The sequence below is a fragment of the Trematomus bernacchii genome, unplaced genomic scaffold (genome assembly GCF_902827165.1).
Source record: "Trematomus bernacchii unplaced genomic scaffold, fTreBer1.1, whole genome shotgun sequence".
Taxonomy (NCBI): Eukaryota; Metazoa; Chordata; class Actinopteri; order Perciformes; family Nototheniidae; genus Trematomus; species Trematomus bernacchii.
Genome location: NW_022987648.1, coordinates 12,869,574 through 12,892,358, shown reverse-complemented (window position 1 = coordinate 12,892,358; position 22,785 = coordinate 12,869,574). Strand labels below are relative to the sequence as shown.

Sequence of the window (22,785 nt, the reverse complement as noted above, 5' to 3'; positions counted from 1 at the left end):
CGGTTGCATAATAAAATACTTGATGTGCTATAATCTACATGGAAATTGGCAGATAATGCAGTAACTTCCACAATTCTTGCAATTGATAAAGGTTAATTATTTCAAAGATTCAACCTAATCATTATTCAGAAACCAATTGCCACCTTAACATATCCAATGTTGGAATCCATGGGAGAGCATGTTTTATTTGTTGGTCCAAGAATATTCAGTACTTTCTAATATACTGGTTTGTTTATTTCTTAACAGCAGCTCAAAAAAAAAGGAAAACAAAATGTTGGTTATAAGTTTTTCCTTCCCACCATAATGAATATATATTGTATTTATTATCAAAGAAGGTTACCTTCTTTTTTTTACTAAAGTTCATTAACAGAAGCAATATGCTCAGAATACAAACTCATGTGTTTAGTAAGTAAAGGTAAAACAGAACAGAGAAACAATAAATAGAAATAAACAATCAAATTAAAAATATTGCTAATAAGAAATGTTAACACTAAGATATTTTAAGTTAAATTAAAGCTGATTACAAGTTAATGTTATGCAGAGATCACTAAGATGTGTTGTTATTATTGCTTGCGGTTGCTTACCCTTGTTTCAATTCATATAGTTCATAGTGTGGAAAAAAAGAAAACAGATGGAAGATTTTCTAAATATACTTTCATGCACACATTTATACCCAGGTATTCCCACATAAACACTGACTGCTATAAACATATACATACATTATGCACATGTGTACAGTCATACAGTATGCAGGTAAGCAGAACTGAAAACAACCAGTTTGTTGTTCAGTTATTGCATGTAGAATTAACAAATATACATTTGTTGTAGTTCATTTTCTTATTCGACACAACAAAACATGGTATTATTGTAATAGAATGCAATGTTGGAAAATAATAATCATGAATAGCGCTGCAGACTGGCCTCATGTGGTCGGACTGTCAGCACTTAGCGCCTCGGTGCTCTCCAAGGTGCTGACCCTGCTGCTGGGAGCTGTCCAGAGCGCTCTCCTCTTCCCCCACCAGGAGCTTCCTGCCAAATCTCCTGAGGCTTTTCTTTAGTGTGCTGCCTCACATCGGCACTCACTCATTCTCACACATTTTTTTTCAATTGATACTCAATTAGGCGGGGGTGGAGTACAGCGTTTCGCGGTTGTCAACGGGGGGGGGGGGTGGTAGTGGAGTACAGAGCTTCGTGACCGCGGAGCGTGTGAACGTTGTGATCAGCTGTTTTAGCGCAGGGCTGCTGTACAGACCGACGTTAACAGCAGCCCTGTCTGTGCTCACGGGGACCGACCCTGTCGTCCGGTGATCTAACCGCCTTCTGGAAAAGCTTCACAAGTACGTCGGTACGCAAATGCACTTTGTGACACAGGTGACGGTACGCATTTCAGATTGTTGCCGCGCATGCGTACCTGCGTACCAGTTGTGCACCCCTGTTTATAGGCTTATTTATACTTTATACACTGCATTAACTTCATTAAAAGGCTCAGATATGTTTCTCCACTCCTGACAGTTTTTTTGTTATTTTCCAAAAGTGACTCCTTTGAGAGTTAATATTGCCGACTCCTGGCTTGTGGAAGATTTCCTTATAAGACATACACACTTGAATTTAATGAACAAATGTGATATTAAAATAACAATTAAAAAAATGATAATGTTACCTGGCTAAAGTAAATTATATTAGTAGGGATAGACATTAAAGGGGCCCTATTGTGCTTATATTCAGGTTCAAAATATTTTTTTGTACCTCTACTGTGACATGTTTACATGCTTTAAAGTAACAGAGAAACTCCCTCTGGTGTGAACTTTGGGATTTGAGCCTTTGCAGACCATTTACATGCACAAACACATAAATAACATATAATAGGGCCCCTTTAACTGTACACACTCGGAATCAGCTGAATAGTGGCAAACTGTTAAATGCCATTTTATTATATTGTATCCATGTGTAAGATTTAACGTATACTCATTTTCTATATGTTTATCATGGTTAACTTGGAAAATATACAATTGACCTTACTGTATACTATTCCATGTTGGAGTTCCTGGTAGGGGACCATGATACTAGTATAAGAATAGTCAGAGTAGGGATAATCTTTGTTTTCTTTTTGCATTTTTCAGCAAGAATGGGACTAAAGGTATAAAGGTCACAAAGATGCCTTCATTGTACTGGGTCTGTATTTGTTTTAAAAGTGTATGTCTTATTATTCATACCACCAAGGATATAGATATGAGCACATTTAAATGTACATCTCTGTATGTATGTATGTATGTATCATGACTCTTATGTATTATACATTGTGCATTTTCTGTATACATTATTTAAAATCACTTTCTTTACCTATTTGTATCCCCGAGCAAATGCAACCTATAGCCATGTATATTTCTGCTGTGATTGTTTGTCATGTGTCTTGGGGGATAAACAATTCCTGAGGAACTGTCAGGTGTCCTTCTGTGGTCACGGGTTACATACAGTGTGCATGCAAGACATAGTGATTATTCTAGAATGGAAATAAGCAACATGCTTTTTACATACAAATACTGAATACCCATAATGCCGTGAGAGTCCACAGTGTCAGTGAGTTACACAAGACATCAAAGAAGGGCCACAGGACATCAACTACTGTTATGCAAATTGTACATTTATTAACATTGTTGTGTTGGACCAGGTTACTGAAATGAATTTCTCATGTATGTAAATGACGCTAGGGAAGAGCGGGTTAGGTTGGAGTCTTGTTTGTCTTCCATAGTCTTGTTTTGTTTGTCTGCTACTTTGTCTTTTGTTCCTTTTCTTTTGCTCTCCAAACCGCACTTTGTAATCTCTTTATATAAAAAAAGCCTATAGTCAATACACTTGTCAAAGTGTCAGAATTAAGTGGAGAAAAATGTGCAGTACCCAATCAGCATGCAGCCTTTCACGCTGCTGTGATCAAGGACCGAGAGCAGAACTGTTGCAGAAACACAAAAGCTGCCAAAGAAGAGTGGACCCTCCCACAGATTTATTGGCCAAGCTTACTGAAAGTGCAGCCCTCACCGTGGGGATTACAATTCAGCCCCATTTCCCCCTTAATCCGGTCATTAGTCAAGGTTTGAGAGGACAACCAACATCCTCCACTTTCCTGCTGCATGTAAATACTTGTTGACCAACATTTTTAGAAAAAGGAACCAGTCTTAAGCAAACAACAACTTTTAGACACTAGATAAATGGGAGTGGGTAGAGCTATAGAACACATTTGAAATGTCTCTTAAGGACAGAGCAGAATCGTTCCAAAACAATTGGTAATACAACTGATTCATGAACCATGTCGATTTAATAATGTTTCACCTGTGACTTCTAGATTAGTACTTCATGGTCAGCACGTCTACTCCCCACGTCCAACCTCCTGAAATACGATCTTAGCTCAATGGAAAAGTAAAACTCCTGAATTCAAAAGTATTGACATCAAAAAATACTTAAAAAAGTAAAAGTACTTATTGGGCGTAGAAGCCTATTTCAGAATCATATATTAAATTACTGGAATAAGAATACTGCTGCTGGACATCTTAAAGGGGCCCTATTATGCTTTTTGGTGGTGATTCCCTTTCCTGTAGTGTGTTGTTTAGGTTTTTGTGCATTTAAATAGTCTGCAAAGGCTAAAATCCCAAAGCTCACTCCAGGGGGAGTTTATCTCCCACACACCTGAAAAAGAGCATAACAGGGCCCCTTTAACCTTTAATAATATATAATAGATTATTTATTAGTTTATATATATATTTTATATAACATAATCTGAACCTGGAAAGTAATGAGTAACAAAAGCTGTCAGGTAAATGTAGCGGAGATAAAAGTAAGAGTAGGAAAACATGTACTTCAAAATTGTACTTAAGCACTTGAGTAAATGTACATTGTTAGATCGCACCACTGAATGTGGAAGACATAATGGCGACATTCAAGGACCTGAAAAATTGTGTTTACCATTGTTTATATTTAGTTGAATCAATCCAAACTTTGGTGGATTTACATCAGTGACATTTGTAGTAGCGCCATAAGACACATTTGAAAGTTTAAGGCAAGAACCCATTTTTTTAAACAATAAACCTAAATATAGACTATTTAGTCCTTAATATATAATCTTTTCAAGTTGTGCAGCTATAAGCTTTTGTCAGTCAGGTTATATTTCATGGATCACTGTCCTTTAAAGTTTAAAGGACAGTGATCCATGAAAAAAAAGTTTAAACTATCACAAAATATTTCACATCACTTCTTTGCATAACGATAACTGTTATATAACTTGTGTTTAACGTTATGAATCAGAACAAAACAACTTATATTCTTATGTAAAGGCAACAACAAAAAATGGTTGGTTAGGTTAAGTAAAGCATCATGGTTTGAACCTTGGCTTTTGGTTTCAGAGTACAAACAGCGTTCTCCTGGGTAAAGTCATTGGTTTTGTTTACCCATTCATCCACCCGCACCTGTTCCTCTTCACTTAAAGTGTTATTAGGTGCTTTCACACCAAGTACTTTTCCCAGGAATAGTTCCCGGAACTTAGTTCCCCGGAACTATCTAGTAGATCGCGTTCACACTGGAAAAAGTCCCTGAGGGAAGATTACGCAAATGAAGCTGCTGACGTCACTTCTTCTGCTTTGGGTCTACTGGCAGGCCGCAAACAACTTCACGGCGTATACTGCCACCCGAAGTCCCCGTCCGGAAGTCCCCGGAGTTGGGGACTGGCTTCAGTAGAAGCTGCTGGGACTCCCCAACTCATTTTGTGTTATAGTCACGACATTTAATCTATTGATTCGTGTTCACCGGCACGATTTTCCCCTTTTTTTTTCGTGTCACACAGAACGATTTTAAAAGCAATGTATTTCTATTGGTAGTATGTTTCGTGCCTGCAACACGTCTTTTTGTCCGGACGGGTCTTGGAAGACCGGAAGCTGTGTGGTTCATACAAATATTTTCTTACTCAATATCAAGCCACGATTATTGTTTTTATTTTAAATTGTATAATGTCTGACTTTCTTTGCCGTCTGTGAGGAAAATAAATGGGGCTCAGAGCCTCAGAATACTGAAATCTTTTGTTATCTTTTTTTCCTTCTAATTTGTTATTATTTTCTAAATAACACACTGTTATTTACTCAACAATAAAACACAATTATCCTTGTTTTTATTTATTTGTTTAATTCTATAATCTCTGGCTTTTTTGCCGTCCGTCAGGAACTGAATTTCAAAATAAAATAACCGGAAACAGACGTAGGCGATATACACCCACTGAACTGATTACCCAAGATCCTCAGCTATGGTTTAAGCTCGGTGATTGGATTGTTTAGCTGCAATACACGTTGGGATATGGTGTTAATGTGATATTAAATCCGAAAAACATAAAAAAAAAATAATAATAATACTTTATTCCGAGTCTTTTCTCTTTGGAAGTCATCACATAACGGCATTGTAATACACGGTTCGGCTGCATTAAATATTACACATCTGCCGTAGTTCTGTATTTATAGAGCCCTGATTAGAAGACTTCTAGACAAACAGGAAGAACTGCCACCGAAACTGAATACGTGACGTGGATCATAAATATATCAGCAATAACAAATTAGAAGGAAAAAAAGATTTAAAAAATACAGATTTCAGTATTCTGAGGCTCTGAGCCCCATTTATTTTCCTCACGGACGGCAAAAAAAGTCCGACATTATACGATTTAAAATAAAAACAATAATCGTGGCTTGATATTGAGTAAGAACATGTTTTTATGAACCACACAGCTTCCGGTCTTCCAAGACCCGACCGGACAAAAAGACGTGTTGCAGACACGAAACATCCTACCAATAGAAATACATTGCTTTTAAAATCGTTCTGTGTGACACGAAAAAAGGGGGAAATCGTGGTGGTGAACACGAATCCATAGATGAAATGTCGTGACTATAACACGAAATGCCGTGAGACTGGGTTGATTGACAATGCAGTTTAGTTGTATAGGAACATAACTTTTAGGAAACAAGGCTGCAAGCTGTGAGAAACTCAAATGACTGAGATTTTATTAGCTTTGGGGGTAAGTTTTCATTTCTTTCCATCCCCCTATTTGTCCTCTTCCTAGTTACCTTTACAGTTTCTCTCCCTTTCACTCCAAACAGAGAAATAACCAGCTCTCCTCGGTGCAGAGCATAGCATGCAGGAGCTGCTGTTTATAATCTGAATACGACTCCTGCTGTTATTGATTCTGTCCGCGAGATGAGCCCTCTGGGTTTTTCTGATGTTTATGCAGGAGAATGGTGATGCTTGCTAAGTGGAATAGAGACAATAAATCGATAGGCAATGTGAGGGGAGGGGAGAGCAAGGCATCTTTTAGCTCAGGGCGAGTTTTCAAATTTGAGTTTGGTTTTCTTCTTGATACACTTTCGTGGCGGAGTGAGGGGGAAGCAGCCCTTTCCTCACTTTTCTCTCTACAGCTGAGATCTATCACTGCCGACGTGGAGGTCTTCATTAGCTGAAGACTGTGGTATGGAAGAGGGCCTGGGGAGAATTGCAATGCAGTGTGGGTACACGCTCTACTCAACAGTAAACAATTTCTATTTGGATACTGGTGGGGAGTTTCAGTGTCAGATCCTTATCCTAACAGCTCCTACTAAGTTTGTGTGAAAAGAAGGCATATCTTAAGTTAAGAAAACTTTTATAAAATCACTTCAACCTGATGATTATCACCCGTTCATGAGGAGGTGCATGTTTTGTGAGATGTTGGCAATAACCCAATCAACACCACTAGAATTGCCAAAATACTAATGTTGAGCCTCGATTCCCACTGTTGAAATCACCCTGTGAAAACAAACAACTTTAGCAGTGTCATTAGTTGTCTTAGAGAAGCAATTAAAAAAAGTAATTTAACTTTGTGTCAGCATGAAAGAAAGATTGTGACAGAAATAAAGAGAGAACGGCTAAAGTCAGATGCTGAAAAAGATCTATAAGAAGTAAAGTGGTCTATAACTTACATATAGGCAGTCACAGGGATGTTATAGTTGGAAAGATGGAGAACAGAATATTACAAAGGACACTACGTTACATTGCTTGTCTTGATACAGGATTAAAAGATTAGGGCCACATGTAAACTATTTTTGAGATCTGACCAAAAGTGATTTTTCTTTTGCTCTGAGATTACAGGCGAAATTCTGATCTAAAAAAAAGTCAGGATTCAGAGATTTTCAGGATAAAGTGAGAATCATTTTCTTCTCAGAGTTCAGATTTTTTTCTCTGAATTCTGACATTCTCTCAGATGTCTGACATTAATGTGGAATTCTTAGTTATTGTCGGATTGTGACTCATACATTTCAAAATTCTGACTTTATTGTCAGAACAAAAAATGTTTACGTTGCTCTGATCTAAAAAAATTAAATAAAGTGTCCCTAATCCTCTTCTTTACAAAGATGATCTTAACATTATATTAATTGTAATTAAGACTTTTAGTTTCCTGATAACTTAAATCCCTGTTCTTAACCAGCAGATGGGAAACAGCGAGCTGCTGGCAATGGTCTGTCATTTGCACAAGTTAAACATTATTTAATAAGCAAACCACATGGTTATGATTGTAAAGCGTGAGGCTGGTGATTATTATAATTATTTGTATCGATAGCACCTCTAAAGCAGTCATTTTGTTCTAAGTAAAAGCACTATTTACTGCGTCTTTCCATGACTTTTTTCACATTAAAGTCATTTTTTGGTTGTAAATAAATAAAAGTGCATATGCTATGAAATTGCTTTTAGGGCGCTATGCCAATATGTTAAAGGGTAAGAGGGAATGCTTTTAGGCAATCAGTGTATCTTAAATCTTGAATTCTTTGCACAGGCACATAACACATCTTGTTTTCAACATAATTACTGTGATACAAATGATTTAAACCATAACAAAGTAAAACATATCCAATAAATGCTACATTCATTTTCCTGGTTTGGTCCTTTGTATGGATAGATTCAGATAATTTGTTCATGAGCACTGAAAGATGGCTGTACAACAAATCTACATACTACAACTACATTTATAAAGTCAAAGGTATGCAATACTGCATTCAGTACTCCTTGAATCTGCTATGCTACTGCACAAATATAAACAATTCTAACATATTTGATTGTTTGCTGACACCAGTCATATCTTTTTTCCCTGACTAAATTATAATTCCAAATGTTTCTAATAAAAATATTCAAATGATTGCCCCACATTGAAACACTGTGTCTGCTGCACAGATGGATCCTCAGCCTTGTTGTTATAGAGAAATCAGTTGGACGTGTGAACCCGGGTTGCAAGCAAAACAAGGATGCTTAATTTATCTGAAATTGATCCATGTTGTTTCAATGAAACTGCCTTTTTTTAAATCACATTATTGCAAAGATGTTTGCTTTTGACTTGCTGTTAATGTTACATGCAACATCATTTGAAATGTATCACTGATTATGGTTTTGCCTGCACAACAACAGTGATGGTGGGCGTCACACTTCTGTGCGTCCGGAGAGCTTTAACCTCTTTATGAGTGCAGAGCAGCAGCGTTCAAAATGAATTCAGAAGCTTAAACCCGATGAATGGACGTTTCTTAACCTTTTAAGCCCTGAGCCTGTTTTCCATGGTCTCAGGTTCGAAAATGACATTCCCAGAACAAATGACCATATCTTCCCTTCTAAAAGGGGTAAATTAATAATCTTTTTTCTCAAAGCAATGATAAACCTGTGAGTTGGATGTAGAAGATTCAGAATCAATATAGATTTTTTTATTTTAAAGTAAATTCAGATTGAACATAGTAAATAAATGTAAATTATAGTGTCCGTCCAAAAGAAAACATTACTTATAGTGAAAACCACCCTTGAATGATGGGATCGGAGACTAAAAGCTTTAGGAATCCAAACTATAAGATATAATAAGTACCCTGTATCAAGATTGACGCAAAACAAGTGACATCTGACCTTTTTAGAGAGATTTAGCAAAAGAAAAACACTTCTGGGGTCATTTGGGTGGATTTGACCTATCTCTGGCCCCCCTTGGTCGATTTTGATGATTGACATCTCTTTTTAACCGTTAGAGCCAATAGAATCGAGGGGAAGTCCCACATACACACACACGTTACCAAATAAGGAGTGAGAGTGACACGTAGCCAGAATACCCAAAACAGGAAGCTGTCATACACTCTGGTAGCTATCATTAGCAGCTAATATGAAAACTCAGTTTTTGACATAAAAATTGAATTATGGATTATCAGTCATTTTTTCAAAGTGACACAGACACATTGGATTAACCCAGGGGTCAGCAACCCACGGCTCTCGAGCCGCATGCGGCTCTTTAAGCCCTCTACTCTGGCTCCCTTGAGTTTAGACATAAATAAGAAGGAAATAAAATAAAAGTATTTGTAGGACTATTTACATTTTGTTGCATGGTTGAAAATGTTTCGTATCTTGTATTTTGAGGTGATACTGTGACACATAAATAAAAAACAAAACGGTTTTAATTAGTTCAACTAAAATATGCGTCATATCCTGATACGGTCCCGCGCCATTGCCTTTTCTTACAGGTGAATAACCTGACCCCCGGCTCGATGAGCGAACTACGGATAAATCAAAGAAAATAAAAGTATCGGAGGAACACAGGATTTAATTCTGCGTGGACAGAGTTATATGCTTTCACAGCAAACGATGCTGGCTTACCGGTATGTTTGATATGTAGAGAGAAGTTGTCAAAGGTGCTGCAGCCTTTACGTATGGAGGAAAAAAACGGAAGAGGAAGACAGCTGACGATCTTCAGTCATAATTCAACTCTTTTTAGGGTGCAGCTATATGTTTTATTTATTTCAAAGTGGGTCAATTTTAATTGTATTTTCTTTCCTTCAAATGTGCAGAGGACTTCCCAAGTGCTGTGTTTAATTCATTTTAAAGTAGGCCTGTGTATTTCTTTTTATTCTGCTTATAAGAGTTCTTTGTTTCTTATTAGAGGTTAACAGTTTTATAATGTAATAAATAATAAATGCAAAAAAACTGTAGTTTCTGTCTATGATGTAACAATGTATACAACTTTATAAGCTATCAAATATGTTTTGCGGCTCCAGACAAAACAAATTGTTGGAAAAGGGGGAAAAATTGCTCTTTTGGTCAAAAAGGTTGCAGACCCCTGGATTAATCTATGGATTAACCTTCAGCCGCGTTTTTCTCGTTTTAATGCCATTGAACACAACTTTTGATCAGAATAACAGCAAAAGGTAAGAATTTCTCCCGTGTTTGCTACCCAAAGCTCCGTGTTGTGATATCTGTATTTGCTTCCCATGTCGCGAGTTCTGATCGATCAGTGATGATACTTATATTTCTAGAATCTGTGTAATCTCAGTTTGCTAGCAAAGCTTGTTTGTGCAGATCCGATAAGTAATAAAGTATTTATACCTAGAGTTCTGTGCTAAGTGTGGTAGCATTTTTTCACTCAGGGCTCATTTAAACGCTTCTTGTGAGACTTGTGTTTTGTTTCGGTAAAAATGGTTTGTATCGTCAGTTAGCTGAGTTTCTTCCCGTTAAATGAGTATGACACATTCATAGTTTATTAAATGTTAAGAAGCCCTGAGACACAGTTTTGCGGGTGGGGCCTTGGGGCTTAACAGGTTAAAGGTCACCTATTATGCAAAATCCACTTTTTCATGTCTTTTATACATCAACATGTGTCCCCTCTGTGTAAAGAGATTCTGAAAGTTTCAGGAAAAAAGATTCTCTCTTTTTGTCCTGATCCATTTATATAAAAACCTGTCTGAAAATGAGCTGATCAGATTTTGGCCACTTTATGATGTCATAACGTTTTTTTGGCTTGTGTAACCATTAGCCAATCACCAACCAAGGTAACCCCCCCCCACCTTATCACCTGAATCTCCTCCTAGAGCACCATTGTGTTCTTTTTAACCAAATATCTCTCAGAGGGGCGTGGGGAGTGGCTCCTTATTTTCATCTAAAGTAACAGACAGAGAATCAGCACTTTTGAAACAGGACTGAAACAGAGGGGTTTATGAGATGCTACAATGATCTGTTTGGTATTTTGAGCCAAACACTTCAGAGACATGTTTTGTATATCTGAGACCTATAATATATTGATGAAAAACAGTATAATAGGGGACCTTTAAATAAACGCTATTTGGGAGTTGTAGTTGACTTTTTCCTTTTGGTTTACAAACACATACTTATATTCTTGACTTTTAAAAGAAGAACCAGATGTTTACAACAGAGTAGCTCATGTTTTTTTGTCTGCTGATTCAACCAGGAGAGTTTCATATCCATCCAAGCCCAAAATAAATGTTGTTCCTTGAAAACATTTCTTCCAAAAATCTCTATGTTCACAACAAAAAGGCTGGACATGGGACTGGGTCATAGTCAAATCTGGCAGTGCAGGAAAACCATAAACACACAGCTTTTATCCTCCAAAGACTACTATTATAAAAGAGATGAAGAATTGGCACCACGTGAAACATAGAAAAAACCTTAATAGGCACAGAGGAATCAAACATGTGATTCATTTCAAAAATACATTTCCATTTAATTTCTTAGCCACAGTTGCAGCAGAGTCTTCAACAGCGATGTGGCAGTTCCTCCTCCTCTCAGTACACTGGCTTTCCTTTATCCAAGAGAAACATGTCCGCTTATAACCACAAAAGTTTTTGGATTTGTAGAAAATCCATAAAAACATGGACTCATACATTTTTTAAATGCCCCTGTGTCATCTCAGCGGATTTCACTGGCTCTCTCATTGCTACGAGGCTTTACAGGCGGAGGCAATTAGGGAAGCTGGAAATGGTGGCACTCCTACTCCTACCATCATAAAAATGTGTCGGGCCGGGTGTGCTGGCAGATCCCGGCGATTGCTTGGATAGATGGAGAAAGGGCAAGAGTGCCGCTGCCTCCTCTGGTTGCCATGGTGAGGAAGGAGGTGTGGAGAGACAGCCATTGTAAGTAAAGTAAAAGGAGAGGGAATTATCATTCAGCAGGTGGCACCGACGCTGGCAACACCACCAGGTAATGAATGGTATTGGCCTGCCTGCACACACAGGGAGGACAATAATCTCCCATCAGCCACCTTCCTCTGCCCAGCAGGTAAAAGACCTCACACTGATTGACTTGTCAGGTCAGCCATGTAAAGCGTGGATATATAACAACTTTGATCACGGCTTGAATACCAGGAGTTTTTAAGGGAGGAACACAGAGTGGAAATAAGCCCCCTTTATTCAATATCGATTTACATTTTATATAAAAATTACTTACATTTAATACATTTCTTCAAAATACAAGCAGCCAAACAACATACAAATCAAATACAAAATTATAAAATTTCTTATATTTATCATCTTTCTTTTTCCAAAGTAACAGATGTGTTTATATTAATAACCTTTTCCATAGCCGTGGTAAATCTCTTCCTTGTCTACATCTTTAATCCATCTGTTGATATATGAGACCTAGAAAAATATGGTATTCAGTATCTGTCTGTTCAGTGTACAGTACGGGATCTGGGCATCTGATCGGAGAACATTCAACATGGGCTTCAATATCTTTCACCAAAAAAGATAAGTTCATGTGGTATATTAATGTAGAAACAGGGCAGATGAAGCGGGAAATCCAAGGAAATGGAAACGCTGTGAAATTACATATTGTGTGAGAAAGATCATGTCGATAGTATGGCGTTCGCTGGAAATCCAGTCAGTAGATCCTTCAGGGAAAAAAAAGGACAAAACCTCAAAAATATGATGCCTTACTGCTCAATTGTGAAGCTTTGTGGTCTGTATGTCCTATGATGTGTAAAAAAAGAAAAGAACCATAGAACCAACCCCTAACTCTACAAAACTAACATTTGTTCAGAAAAATTGAGCCAACCTGCTTTGCTCACCTTCACAAAACGGTCCCTATTCCACCCTAAACTAGAAACAGGTATGGGTACAATTTTTAGCACTGCATTTTTAAGGTTTAAACTGTGCACGAGTGTGGCTTATGGGTGTTAATAAGGTTTTTGCAAATGAGCAGCTTTACTTCAGTGTCACACAGTATACAGTACAACGCTGTATAACTTATGTCGGACAAACATTAGAAAGCAAAAACAGTAAATGGAAAATAAATCTCTTCAGCACACCAACAAGGACATTATGCTGATGCTAAACCGGTAGAACCTAAGAGTCTCGTAGGAAATAGAAAAATTCTTCTTTCCACCTTCGTATTATATATTGTACACTGTGGTAAAAAAAGGAGTACAAAGTGTAAAGTTAGGCTATGCGGCGGTTTCATGAATTGTCCCCTCCAGTTTCTTTGGGAGTAGCTCTCTCCTCTCGTCAATACTGATGACCGGCTTCCGGCAGTTTTGCCCGTCGATATAGATCTTTGCATACACCGGGTTGGAGTAGTTCATTGGCTGTGAGGGAAGGAAAGAAGATGGAACACATCTATTTATTTATCTAAGTTACTTCAGAACAGTAGGAGTCTTAATATAAAGCCGCATTAATACAATATGTTGTTTTTACACACACAATGATCTTACAGTGTTGCGGCAAATGTTAGTTAACGTTTGAATAAGAGCCAATCCACGAAACAGCATCATTATCCATCTGGAGTCGTGTTATGTACACCTGACACATTCAAGGTAAAGAGTCACTCTTCTTTTAGCTCTGTTTTGGTCCCCACCACCTGATAAAAAGGCAAAATACTCGTATATGTTTGCTACTGTAGCTTTTTAAATGCAGGTGACGTAAAGGTTGGTTGCCTGCTATGTCTGCAGACAAGATTGGCGAGAGTGGTTTTCTAGTTAGTTAGCGAAAAATCAAAACAAATAGATAGAGATACCGCTAATGGGTTTGACGCTACACACAGCCATACTGTTGAGCATTAAACAAGGCCAATTGAGCCAAGAAAATAGTGATTAGTGCAGCTTTAAGTAAAGTCCACTGTGATTATCAAGGTGTAAAAAGTAGAGACAGCAGTACAGAAGAAAAAACTGAAAGAAACAAAGAGCACAAGACATAACTCATGCAAACTGTGGATTATTACTCAGCAAGCAATACGGTAACAGACAGCAACATGTAGATGGAAGTACACTAAAACCTAAATCCTCACATGGAAAATTGCTTTATTCTAAAGTATAGCACAGCCATAGCTTAAGTATATTTTTATACTTCTTTGACATTAGCAGTAAAGTGGCAAAGATGACTCGTCTATTTCCACTTTTACAACTGATGTATAGGACATCTAAAGATTTCGGTGAGAGTAACGGGGGGTTACGTATTGTAACCCTAGCTATATAAGCATAGGCGGAGCCCTCTACTGGACTCTATGGGTACTACTCTCAACCATGCTATGCGAGCATTCACACACTGAGTTTGTATAAACGTAGCCGGCCAATCAGGGCGAGCCTACCTGAATGCGCGCGCAGGCACACAGGATCAGGAGGTGTGGCCGCCTTATATACTGTCATCCTACACCCTCTTCAGCGAGCGGCATAGGAAAGACAGGGCCCCTAGGTAGAGGGCTCCGCCTGGGCTTATATAACTAGGGTTACAATACGTAACCCCCCGTTATATCTCACACAGGCTCCGCCCTCTACTGGACTCTATGGGTACAGTGGGTGGAGCCCTGATGGATAAACGCCCTGTCGTCCAACAACATCGACCCATCACACTGCCCCTGACCGGCCTTTGGTTAACAGCCACCGCACCCCAACTTCATCTCATCCGGTTGAGACTGCGGAGAAGTCGGGGCCGCAGCTTACTTGGCTGGGTAGAGCACACTCACACACGCTTACCTCGTGTAGAGTGTGCATGGAAAATAGTGAGGAAGGCTCTCCCCGCCCGCCCACAGGCAGGCGGGGAGAGTCCTTCAGCCCTGTATGGGGCTTACTGCGCACCATGTTTCCAGGGTCCCTAAGGAGCATGGGAAAACATAAGGGCATTATGTCCAGGGGGGGGGGGTCAGACTGACCCACAGACCCCCCCCCCCCTCACCAGTCCTGTGTTGCCCCAGCAAGCACAGACGATGAAAAGGAGCCAGACATGCCCAAAAGATAAAACCTTATGAAGGGGCCTGACGTAGACCAAGACGCCGTCGTGCATATGCCCTCCACACTCACGCCGTTGAACACACGTGTAGAGTGTGCATGGACCCCAGTGGGGAAGGCTATCCCCGCCTGTCCATAGGCATGTGAAATGCACTCGCAGAGCCGTCCTGTCAGGCGTTTCTTGGACAGAGCTTTACCGGCCACACCATCCCAAAAGCACACAAACAGCTGTTCAGTGCGCCTAATGGAAGCTGTGCGCCCTACATAACATGCACAGGGCAGAGGAGGTGCAATTTAGCCTCCCTGTCCCCAATATGGTGTGGAAGACTAAAGCCGTCTAACTTTATAGCCCTCGACCTGAACGAACTCCTTAGGTTCTTGGGAACAAAGGAGGGGTTCGGTCTGAGTGTCGCCCCGCCACAGTCACCCCGAATCAAAAGGCAACTCGGGTGTACCGAAAGAGCGGTCAGCTAGCACACTCTCTTGGCCGAAGTCAAGGCAAACAGCAAAGCTGTTTTCAATGATAGTGCCTTCAGGGAGGGGAGCTCCAGAGGCTCAAATGGTTCTGTGACCAGAGCCTCGAGCACCAACGGCAGATCCCATTGCGGGGTGGAGACATGCACCACTGGGCGCTGTCTCCTGACCCCCTGCAAACGCGCCATAAGCGGTTGACTAAAGGCTGACCTGCCCCCCAATCCCTCATGGCAGGACGAGATGGCTGCTGCTTACACCTTAATTGTGGAATAAGCAAGCCCCCTGTCCACCAGTATCTGTAAATAGGACAGAATAGAGCCCAACGTACATGATAGAGGCTCTAGACTCCTTTCTTCACACCACCGCTGGAATCCCAACCAACTCGTCCTGTAACAGGCTGTGGTGGATCCTGCTCTTGCTGCCTGGATAGTCCGAATAACTTTGTCAGACAGTCCCTCCCGCCTCAGCATGTCCCTCTCAGGAGCCAAGCCTGGAGAGGTTGGCCCAGAGTGGGTAACGCCCCTATTGCACCTGCTTCCTGAGACAACGCCACCCAGACCTGAGGAACCGTCCAGGGCTGGCCCACCATCATCTGTGTCACCTCTGCGTACCACGGCGCCGAGCGGTGACCTGGGGCAAACAGGATGACTGACAATCGTTCTTGTCTCACCCTCTCCAGGAGGAGTTCGCTGATGATACCACCGTGGTGGGCTGCATCTCTGGGGGTGACGAGACCGCGTACCTGGACGAGGTGGAGCAACTGTTAGCGTTGTGCAAAGTAAACAACCTGCAGCTGAACAAGCTGAAAACCCAGGAAATGATCATTGACTTTAGGAGGAAGAAGACCGACATGCAGCCCCTGTACATTGATGGAGGCTGTGTGGAGAGAGTCTCAGTGTTCAAATTCCTGGGCGTTCACCTGGCGGATGACCTGTCCTGGAGGACCAACACCACGGCGACCGTCAAGATGGCACAGCAGAGACTCTACTTCCTGAGAATACTCAGGAATTACCACCTCAGACAGGACCTGCTTGTGTCCTTTTACCGCTGCGCCGTGGAGAGCATCCTCACCTACTGCATCTGCGTGTGGTTCCTCAGCTGCACAGCCGCAGAGAGGGATGCGCTCCAAAGGGTCGTCAACTCGGCCCAGAAGATCGGGTGCCCTCTCCCCTCCCTGGAGGTACTGTACAGCTCTCGTTGCCTTAAGAAGGCAGTCAAGATCCTCAAGGACCCACATCACCCGGGTAACGAGCACTTTGTACGGCTTCTGTACCATGTCTTCCCGGACAAACAGACTCAGGTTTAGTTTCTTTCCCAGGGCCATATGTAGGCCTGTCGCGATAATCGATAAATTGACTTATCGTACGATAAATAAAAATGGACTCGATAACTTTTCTGAGCTCGATAAATTGCCGTTTACATAAGGATGTGACCAGCATTGTAGCCAGGAGCGCTGTGGCTGCCAGGCGCGCTGTGGCTGCCAGGCGCGCTGTGGCTGCCAGGCGCGCTGTGGCTGCCAGGCGCGCTGTGGCTGCCGGCCACACGCGCTGTGAGGGGCGGGGCTGACACACAGCCAGGTCAGGACACTCCGCGTGCACGTGCAGCAGCGTAGCAGCCAAATTAATAATATAGCGACAAGCGGGAGACAACGTGTGACTTACTCGCGGGGAATTTAAAGTGAAATGGAATTGGTTACAAAACCTAACTACACATCTCGATTCTCCGGCGTGGCAGTATTTTGGATTCGAGCCAAATCAACGAGGCGAACCTATACGGACTTGAATGAGCCGGGCGGTATGTCGCAGCGGCGTGTCACATTTGTTTAAAAAAAGTAGCGACAAAAGCAGGCAATACCACGCATTTTAAACTACACCTAAAACACAACCACCCCATTCCGTTTTCCCAGCTGGTAGCAAACACGGCAGCTGGAGATGGAGAGCCCCCGCCTTCCCGACAGTTTACAATCAAAGATGCATTTGCCCGACAATGCAAACATGTTGGTGTTCCTTGCTCGAAAACTTTGAAAAACAGATTTGGATATGGCCTGTTGAGGCATCTGGGTCTTTGTATGGACAGTGGACTGTACACTTGACTGTTGTTTTAAGGAGGGTTTTTTTTGCTTGTGAGACAATGTGTGCTCATATTTATTTATATATATATATGAGTCTATTTAATTTATTGTTTTGGTTGTGTGTGATTTAATTAATTTATTATAATTGAATTAATTTGTTTTATTTATTATATATCATTTATATATTTTAATATTATTTCACATTTCATTTGCAATGTTGAATGTTCAATAAAAAGTTATGTTTGAAAGGATGCCCTTGAATTATTATTATATATTATCATTATGTCAGTGGTCTAAAATGGTCTTACAACGGTGCCGACAATATTATCGTTTATCGCAATAATTGCCAGGAAAATGTATCGTGACAGCCATATGTGCACTTAACGCTGCTAATATTTAAGTTATCATGTCTTCCGTGCAATAATAATGTCTTCCGTGCAATATGAGGGGAATCGTGCAATTTAATTTATTATTTATTTATGTACATGTTCCCTATCATGTCTATTTAAGTCCCATTTCTGGTTTTTATATTGTCTTGTTGTTTTTATATTGTCTTGAGTTCATATTGTAATTTCGTTGTACTTGTACAATGACAAATTAAAGATCTTATCTTATCTTAGCAGCTTTCTTGGCCATGGCTCGTGTGCAAACACGTCCACCCCCAAGGGTGGATTGTCCTGCCGAGCCAGGGAAAACCACAGGGTACAGTGGCTGTTGCGCGCGTTTGGCGAACAGGCCACCTCCGCTTTCCAGAACTGCCCAGATCTGCTTCACCACCTCCGGGTGAAGCAACTGTCACGGATGCCGTGATGTAGGAGGTCACCCGCCCCAGTGGAGTTCCCCTCCGCAGATGCTTTGGGGACCCCCAGTATCGGAGGTTGCTCTCCACTGAGGGGGGGGGGGGGGATGGTCACAGGACGTCGTTTGTGCCTCTTGGGATCTAAACGAAGGCCGGCAAACCACCTCTGCAGGCGACGCATATGCAGTAACCCCAGCGGTACCACAAGGTGAGCAGCCGCCATGAGACCCAGAGTCTGCATGATGGTCAAAGCTGTCACCGTTGCCCCCTGTCACAGTCTGCAAACTGCCTGAAGCAGTGATGCATGTCTGCTCTCTGACAGGGTGGCATGGCCATGACTATGAGGTCGCATTAGAAAACCCTCATGCCATGGTCGCAAAGCGGCTGAAGCGCTGTGGTCACACATTTGCTGAACGTGCGTGGGGATAGGGAATAGCCAAACGGTAGTCTGTACTCGTAGGCTACCCCCTGGAAGGCATAACGCAAATACTTTCTGTGCTTTGGAGCAATTTTCGACATGAAAGTAAGCGTCCTTCAGGTCGATGGTTGTGAATGAATCGCCCGGCTGCCGTAGTTCCAGTAATTGGTTTACATATGGAATCTTTCGCAGGCAATGTGCTGATTCAGGCTGCGAAGATCCAGAATGGGTCTGAATTCTCCTGTCTTCTTGGGAACCAGGAAGTACATGGAGTAAAGCCCCTTTTCTCTGTCCTGAGAGTGCCCAACAGACACAGCCTGTTTTTGCAACAGGGCCTGAATCTCTGTTGAAAGGAAACCTATCTCTTCCTGGGATGATAGATTTGCCTGAATGGAGGAGGGACGCTGCAAAACTGGAGTGAGTACCCCAGTCTCAATGTCCTGTCCATCCATTCTGTCAGTACACAGCTGAGCTTCCATTCCCCATAAAACTGTGTTAGGGGACCTGCAAGCAGCTGTGGAGTCGCAGCTAAGAAGCTGTAGTACTCTCTGGTGGCCTACCCCGCTGCCAAACCTTCCATAAAAGGAAGTTTGGCCCATGGGGGGCTGATACAGAAAGGGCCGATTTTCTACTGAGGTCCTTGAACGCACCGCGGCACGCTCCCGTCATAATGCCGTCTCTTTAAAAACGGACATTATGGGGAAATGTGGAATTGTGGAGAGAGATGACTCTTACTTTTTCACACACACATCAATCTAGAACTAGGGTTACAATACGTAACCCACCGTACTTCTGCGGAGGTACTTGAACGCACCGCGGCCACTCTCACGGGGCTGCGCGCCTTCGTATTAACGCTGTGTTTCGCATTCAACGGTGAAATGCATTAATCGGAGCTATCATACCAGGCAAGGTGTGTTTTCTGACAACAGCACGCCGGCAATAGCGTCTTTTGAACCCGCACAGTGCTTTGACAGCACTTTCTGCGGTTTATTCCACTCATGTGCTGGGCAGAGGTTCTCTGCCCAGCCTGGTGCCTGCTGGGAGCAGATGGGCTGCCACGCTCCGCCGCCCTGGTCATCACCAGGGGGAAGACCTGGCGGACAGACCTGGGCGGTGGACTTCCATGGATGCCGGACCCGGAAGTGCCTCGTCATCCTCCTCCCCGGCAAACGGAGCCATCCGCCCCGCTGGAATGGCGAACGTGAATGGCGAACGTGAATGGCACCGCCTCGGCCATATCCTGGTCCCCCAAACACTCGAAGCAGAGGTGGTGGGGATCAGCGCCCGCTAATAAGCCAGGGCACGAAGGACAGGCCCGGGTCTCTAGAAGTGGCGACTCCATGAAGGTATGATAACTTCTTTCTTCTTCTTTCAAACATTTTACTTTCTCTGAGGTGTTGTCCTGCTCGCTGAAGAGAAAAGGATGACAGGATCAGGAGGCGTGGCTGCCTTATATACTGTGTGCCTGCGCGCGCATTCACGTAGGCTTGCCCTGATTGGCCGGCTACGTTTATACAAACTCAGTGTGTGAATGCTCGCATAGCATGGTTGAGAGTAGTACCCATAGAGTCCAGTAGAGAGCGGAGCCTGTGTGAGATATAACCTTGACTCACTTCAGATTAAGATATATTCTTATCACACAGATCACTATATCAAGTTGTTTAAAATATTCGCCAGGTGACTGCACAGTGCACATGAGGGTGCTTACATGAGGGTGATTTTGTATTCTGGAGGGCAAACAAAAAGTAAAGTTTGGAAAATTCACCTGTCCAGGGATTACCTCCTTGGGCACAGAATTTATGCCCAAAGTGTGAGGTTCACTGGATTTTACACACCAGCCCTGCAACACAACAGGCACCAACTCTGTTTAAAGTTAAATTCACACACACAGCTAACACCAAACACATAATAATGCTATACACAATAAAAATGCTCTGAGTGAAAGACGTGAGGAATTGTCGGGGACTCAGTGACTGTAGTAGAAATCAGAAGCTAGTTGAAATTCAAGCCAGGGTGCCTCTGTTGGAAAAAAAAAGAAACAGCCAGATTGGACTGACAATAGCAGATGTCAGAGTTGGCAGGGCAAGAAGCAGTAGCAATAAGCTTGAAGCTCTAGCAGGTGAGCTAGATAACAACATCAGTGACAGTGTTATGATTCATTTGATATGCTGAGTGTTAGTGTGAGGTTGAGGATCATGTTCAGAATAAATCACAAGCCGGATGAAAAGTAATCTTGGTTCGTGGCACTTGGAGATACATGCACTCTACTGTAGACAGCCTTTACAAAATCTCTACAAAATCTAATGGTATAATTCTATTGGTTCATACCAACACCAGATATCACATTACCACAGTAATTGGAGGAATTACCCTAACATGTTTTTTCTGGTTACTCAACACTTGTTTTTATACACATGACTATTCTTGGATGGAGATGTACTATGCAAGTTTAGTATGGTGTGATCGGCAGTGTCAGTATTGTCATGATTGCAGCATATATGATAATTAGCAGGTGTAATAAGGATTGGCATCATATAAGGCCGATTCGATCAGCTCCTCCTATTCCTTTACAAGCACTGCACTGTTTATCAAGGATGTGTAATGGAACGTGACTGCATATGGCTACTCAAACATAAGTTCCTAGAAATTGTTATACAGCGATTCCAATGCATATGTTGCTAAATTAAATTATACATTTTAAACTCAATGAGCATACTGACAGATTCACCATAGCTATATATATATACATGATTAATGTGTTTATGCTGACTTTTATTCCAAGACACATTTCATTTTTCTTATTACATTGGAATTGTTGAAAAAAGGCAACATGTATACTGATTACAGTCATTCAGCAAATAATGTAATCACTATCAAGTGTTTTTTAATGCATCAACAATCTGGAGACAGAATAATTTCTATAGAAATGCTGTTCAATAATTTGCCTAAAGTGATCACGTAGTCCACTTAAATTGTTAATTTCTGGGTCTTTCATAAATGAACAATCATTGAAAAAAAATGCTATAACTTCTATTATATTTTTATAATTGTATGCAATGACAGAGTACTTTATTTTCCTGATTTGTATTTGAACTACAGTAGTCTATATTTGATATATTGTATTTGCTATTACTGTTCTGTATTCTAGTGTGAATTTTAAACAACACATAGATTGGAATTTTAAGTCATTTTAATTTACAGTTATATGTGAAGATGTGCATGTTTGTAATATATATATATATATATATATATATATATATATATATATATATATATATATACATATCTATATAGTATATGTTATATTATATAGATGTATCTTATGTCACATAATGTAACATAATGCAGTCAATACACTCAATCATGAATAATTATTATTTATTGATATATCAAATCAAGATTGTTTCGAATCACGTTTAAAATAAATACAAAGTAAATCAGTGATGAAAATGAGCACACAGTAATTTATGAAATAAAATAAATAGATAAAATACAGGTTTCTTGTAATAATGAAAACAGAATAAAAATATGGCAAAAAATTAATCTTGTTGTAAAATTTGAAATCTTGCACTTTTAGTGGCAGCAATACACTGCCATAATGTTGCAGTGCTTCTCAGGGATATATAGCTTGTTGTTTGCATTGCGGTTAGTTTAATATTAAGCACATATACCAACCTTGTGAGGGTCCAGCGTGAAGTTGGGTCTCAGCAGGCTGCCTGCATCAGCATGGTTGTCGTGGTCCACTTCATACATGTTGTATGACGGGTTCCCAATCTCCACATTGATTCCTCCGTTTGTCATGGGCTGCCTCTGGACTTGTTTTCCCCTGTGGTGCGCGGAGCCGGAAATCATTAACATGATACTCAACATGCAGGTCAACATGCTGTGCTGCTCCACACAACAAATCACATCTCACTACTTGGCACACTTGGGTGTACATAACTTTGCTTGGCAGAACTAAAAGCTGAATTATAATCAGAGGCTTAGCTCTGAGGGCAGGTGTTGTG

General features: G+C 41.1%; 1 protein-coding gene across 1 annotated transcript in view; it reads right to left on the bottom strand.

Moving 5' to 3' along the window:
* Positions 1–12,206: 12,206 nt before the first annotated feature.
* The window catches only part of lrp1bb (low density lipoprotein receptor-related protein 1Bb), a 305,232-nt gene continuing 294,653 nt past the window's right edge, over positions 12,207–22,785 (bottom strand). Inside the window, exons 89-90 of the mRNA XM_034134148.1 lie at positions 22,454–22,604; positions 12,207–13,381 (exon numbers count right to left, since the gene is read on the bottom strand). Coding sequence (XP_033990039.1) covers positions 13,241–13,381; positions 22,454–22,604 — 292 coding nt within the window. The 3' untranslated portion in view covers positions 12,207–13,240. The remainder of the gene's footprint in view (positions 13,382–22,453; positions 22,605–22,785) is intronic.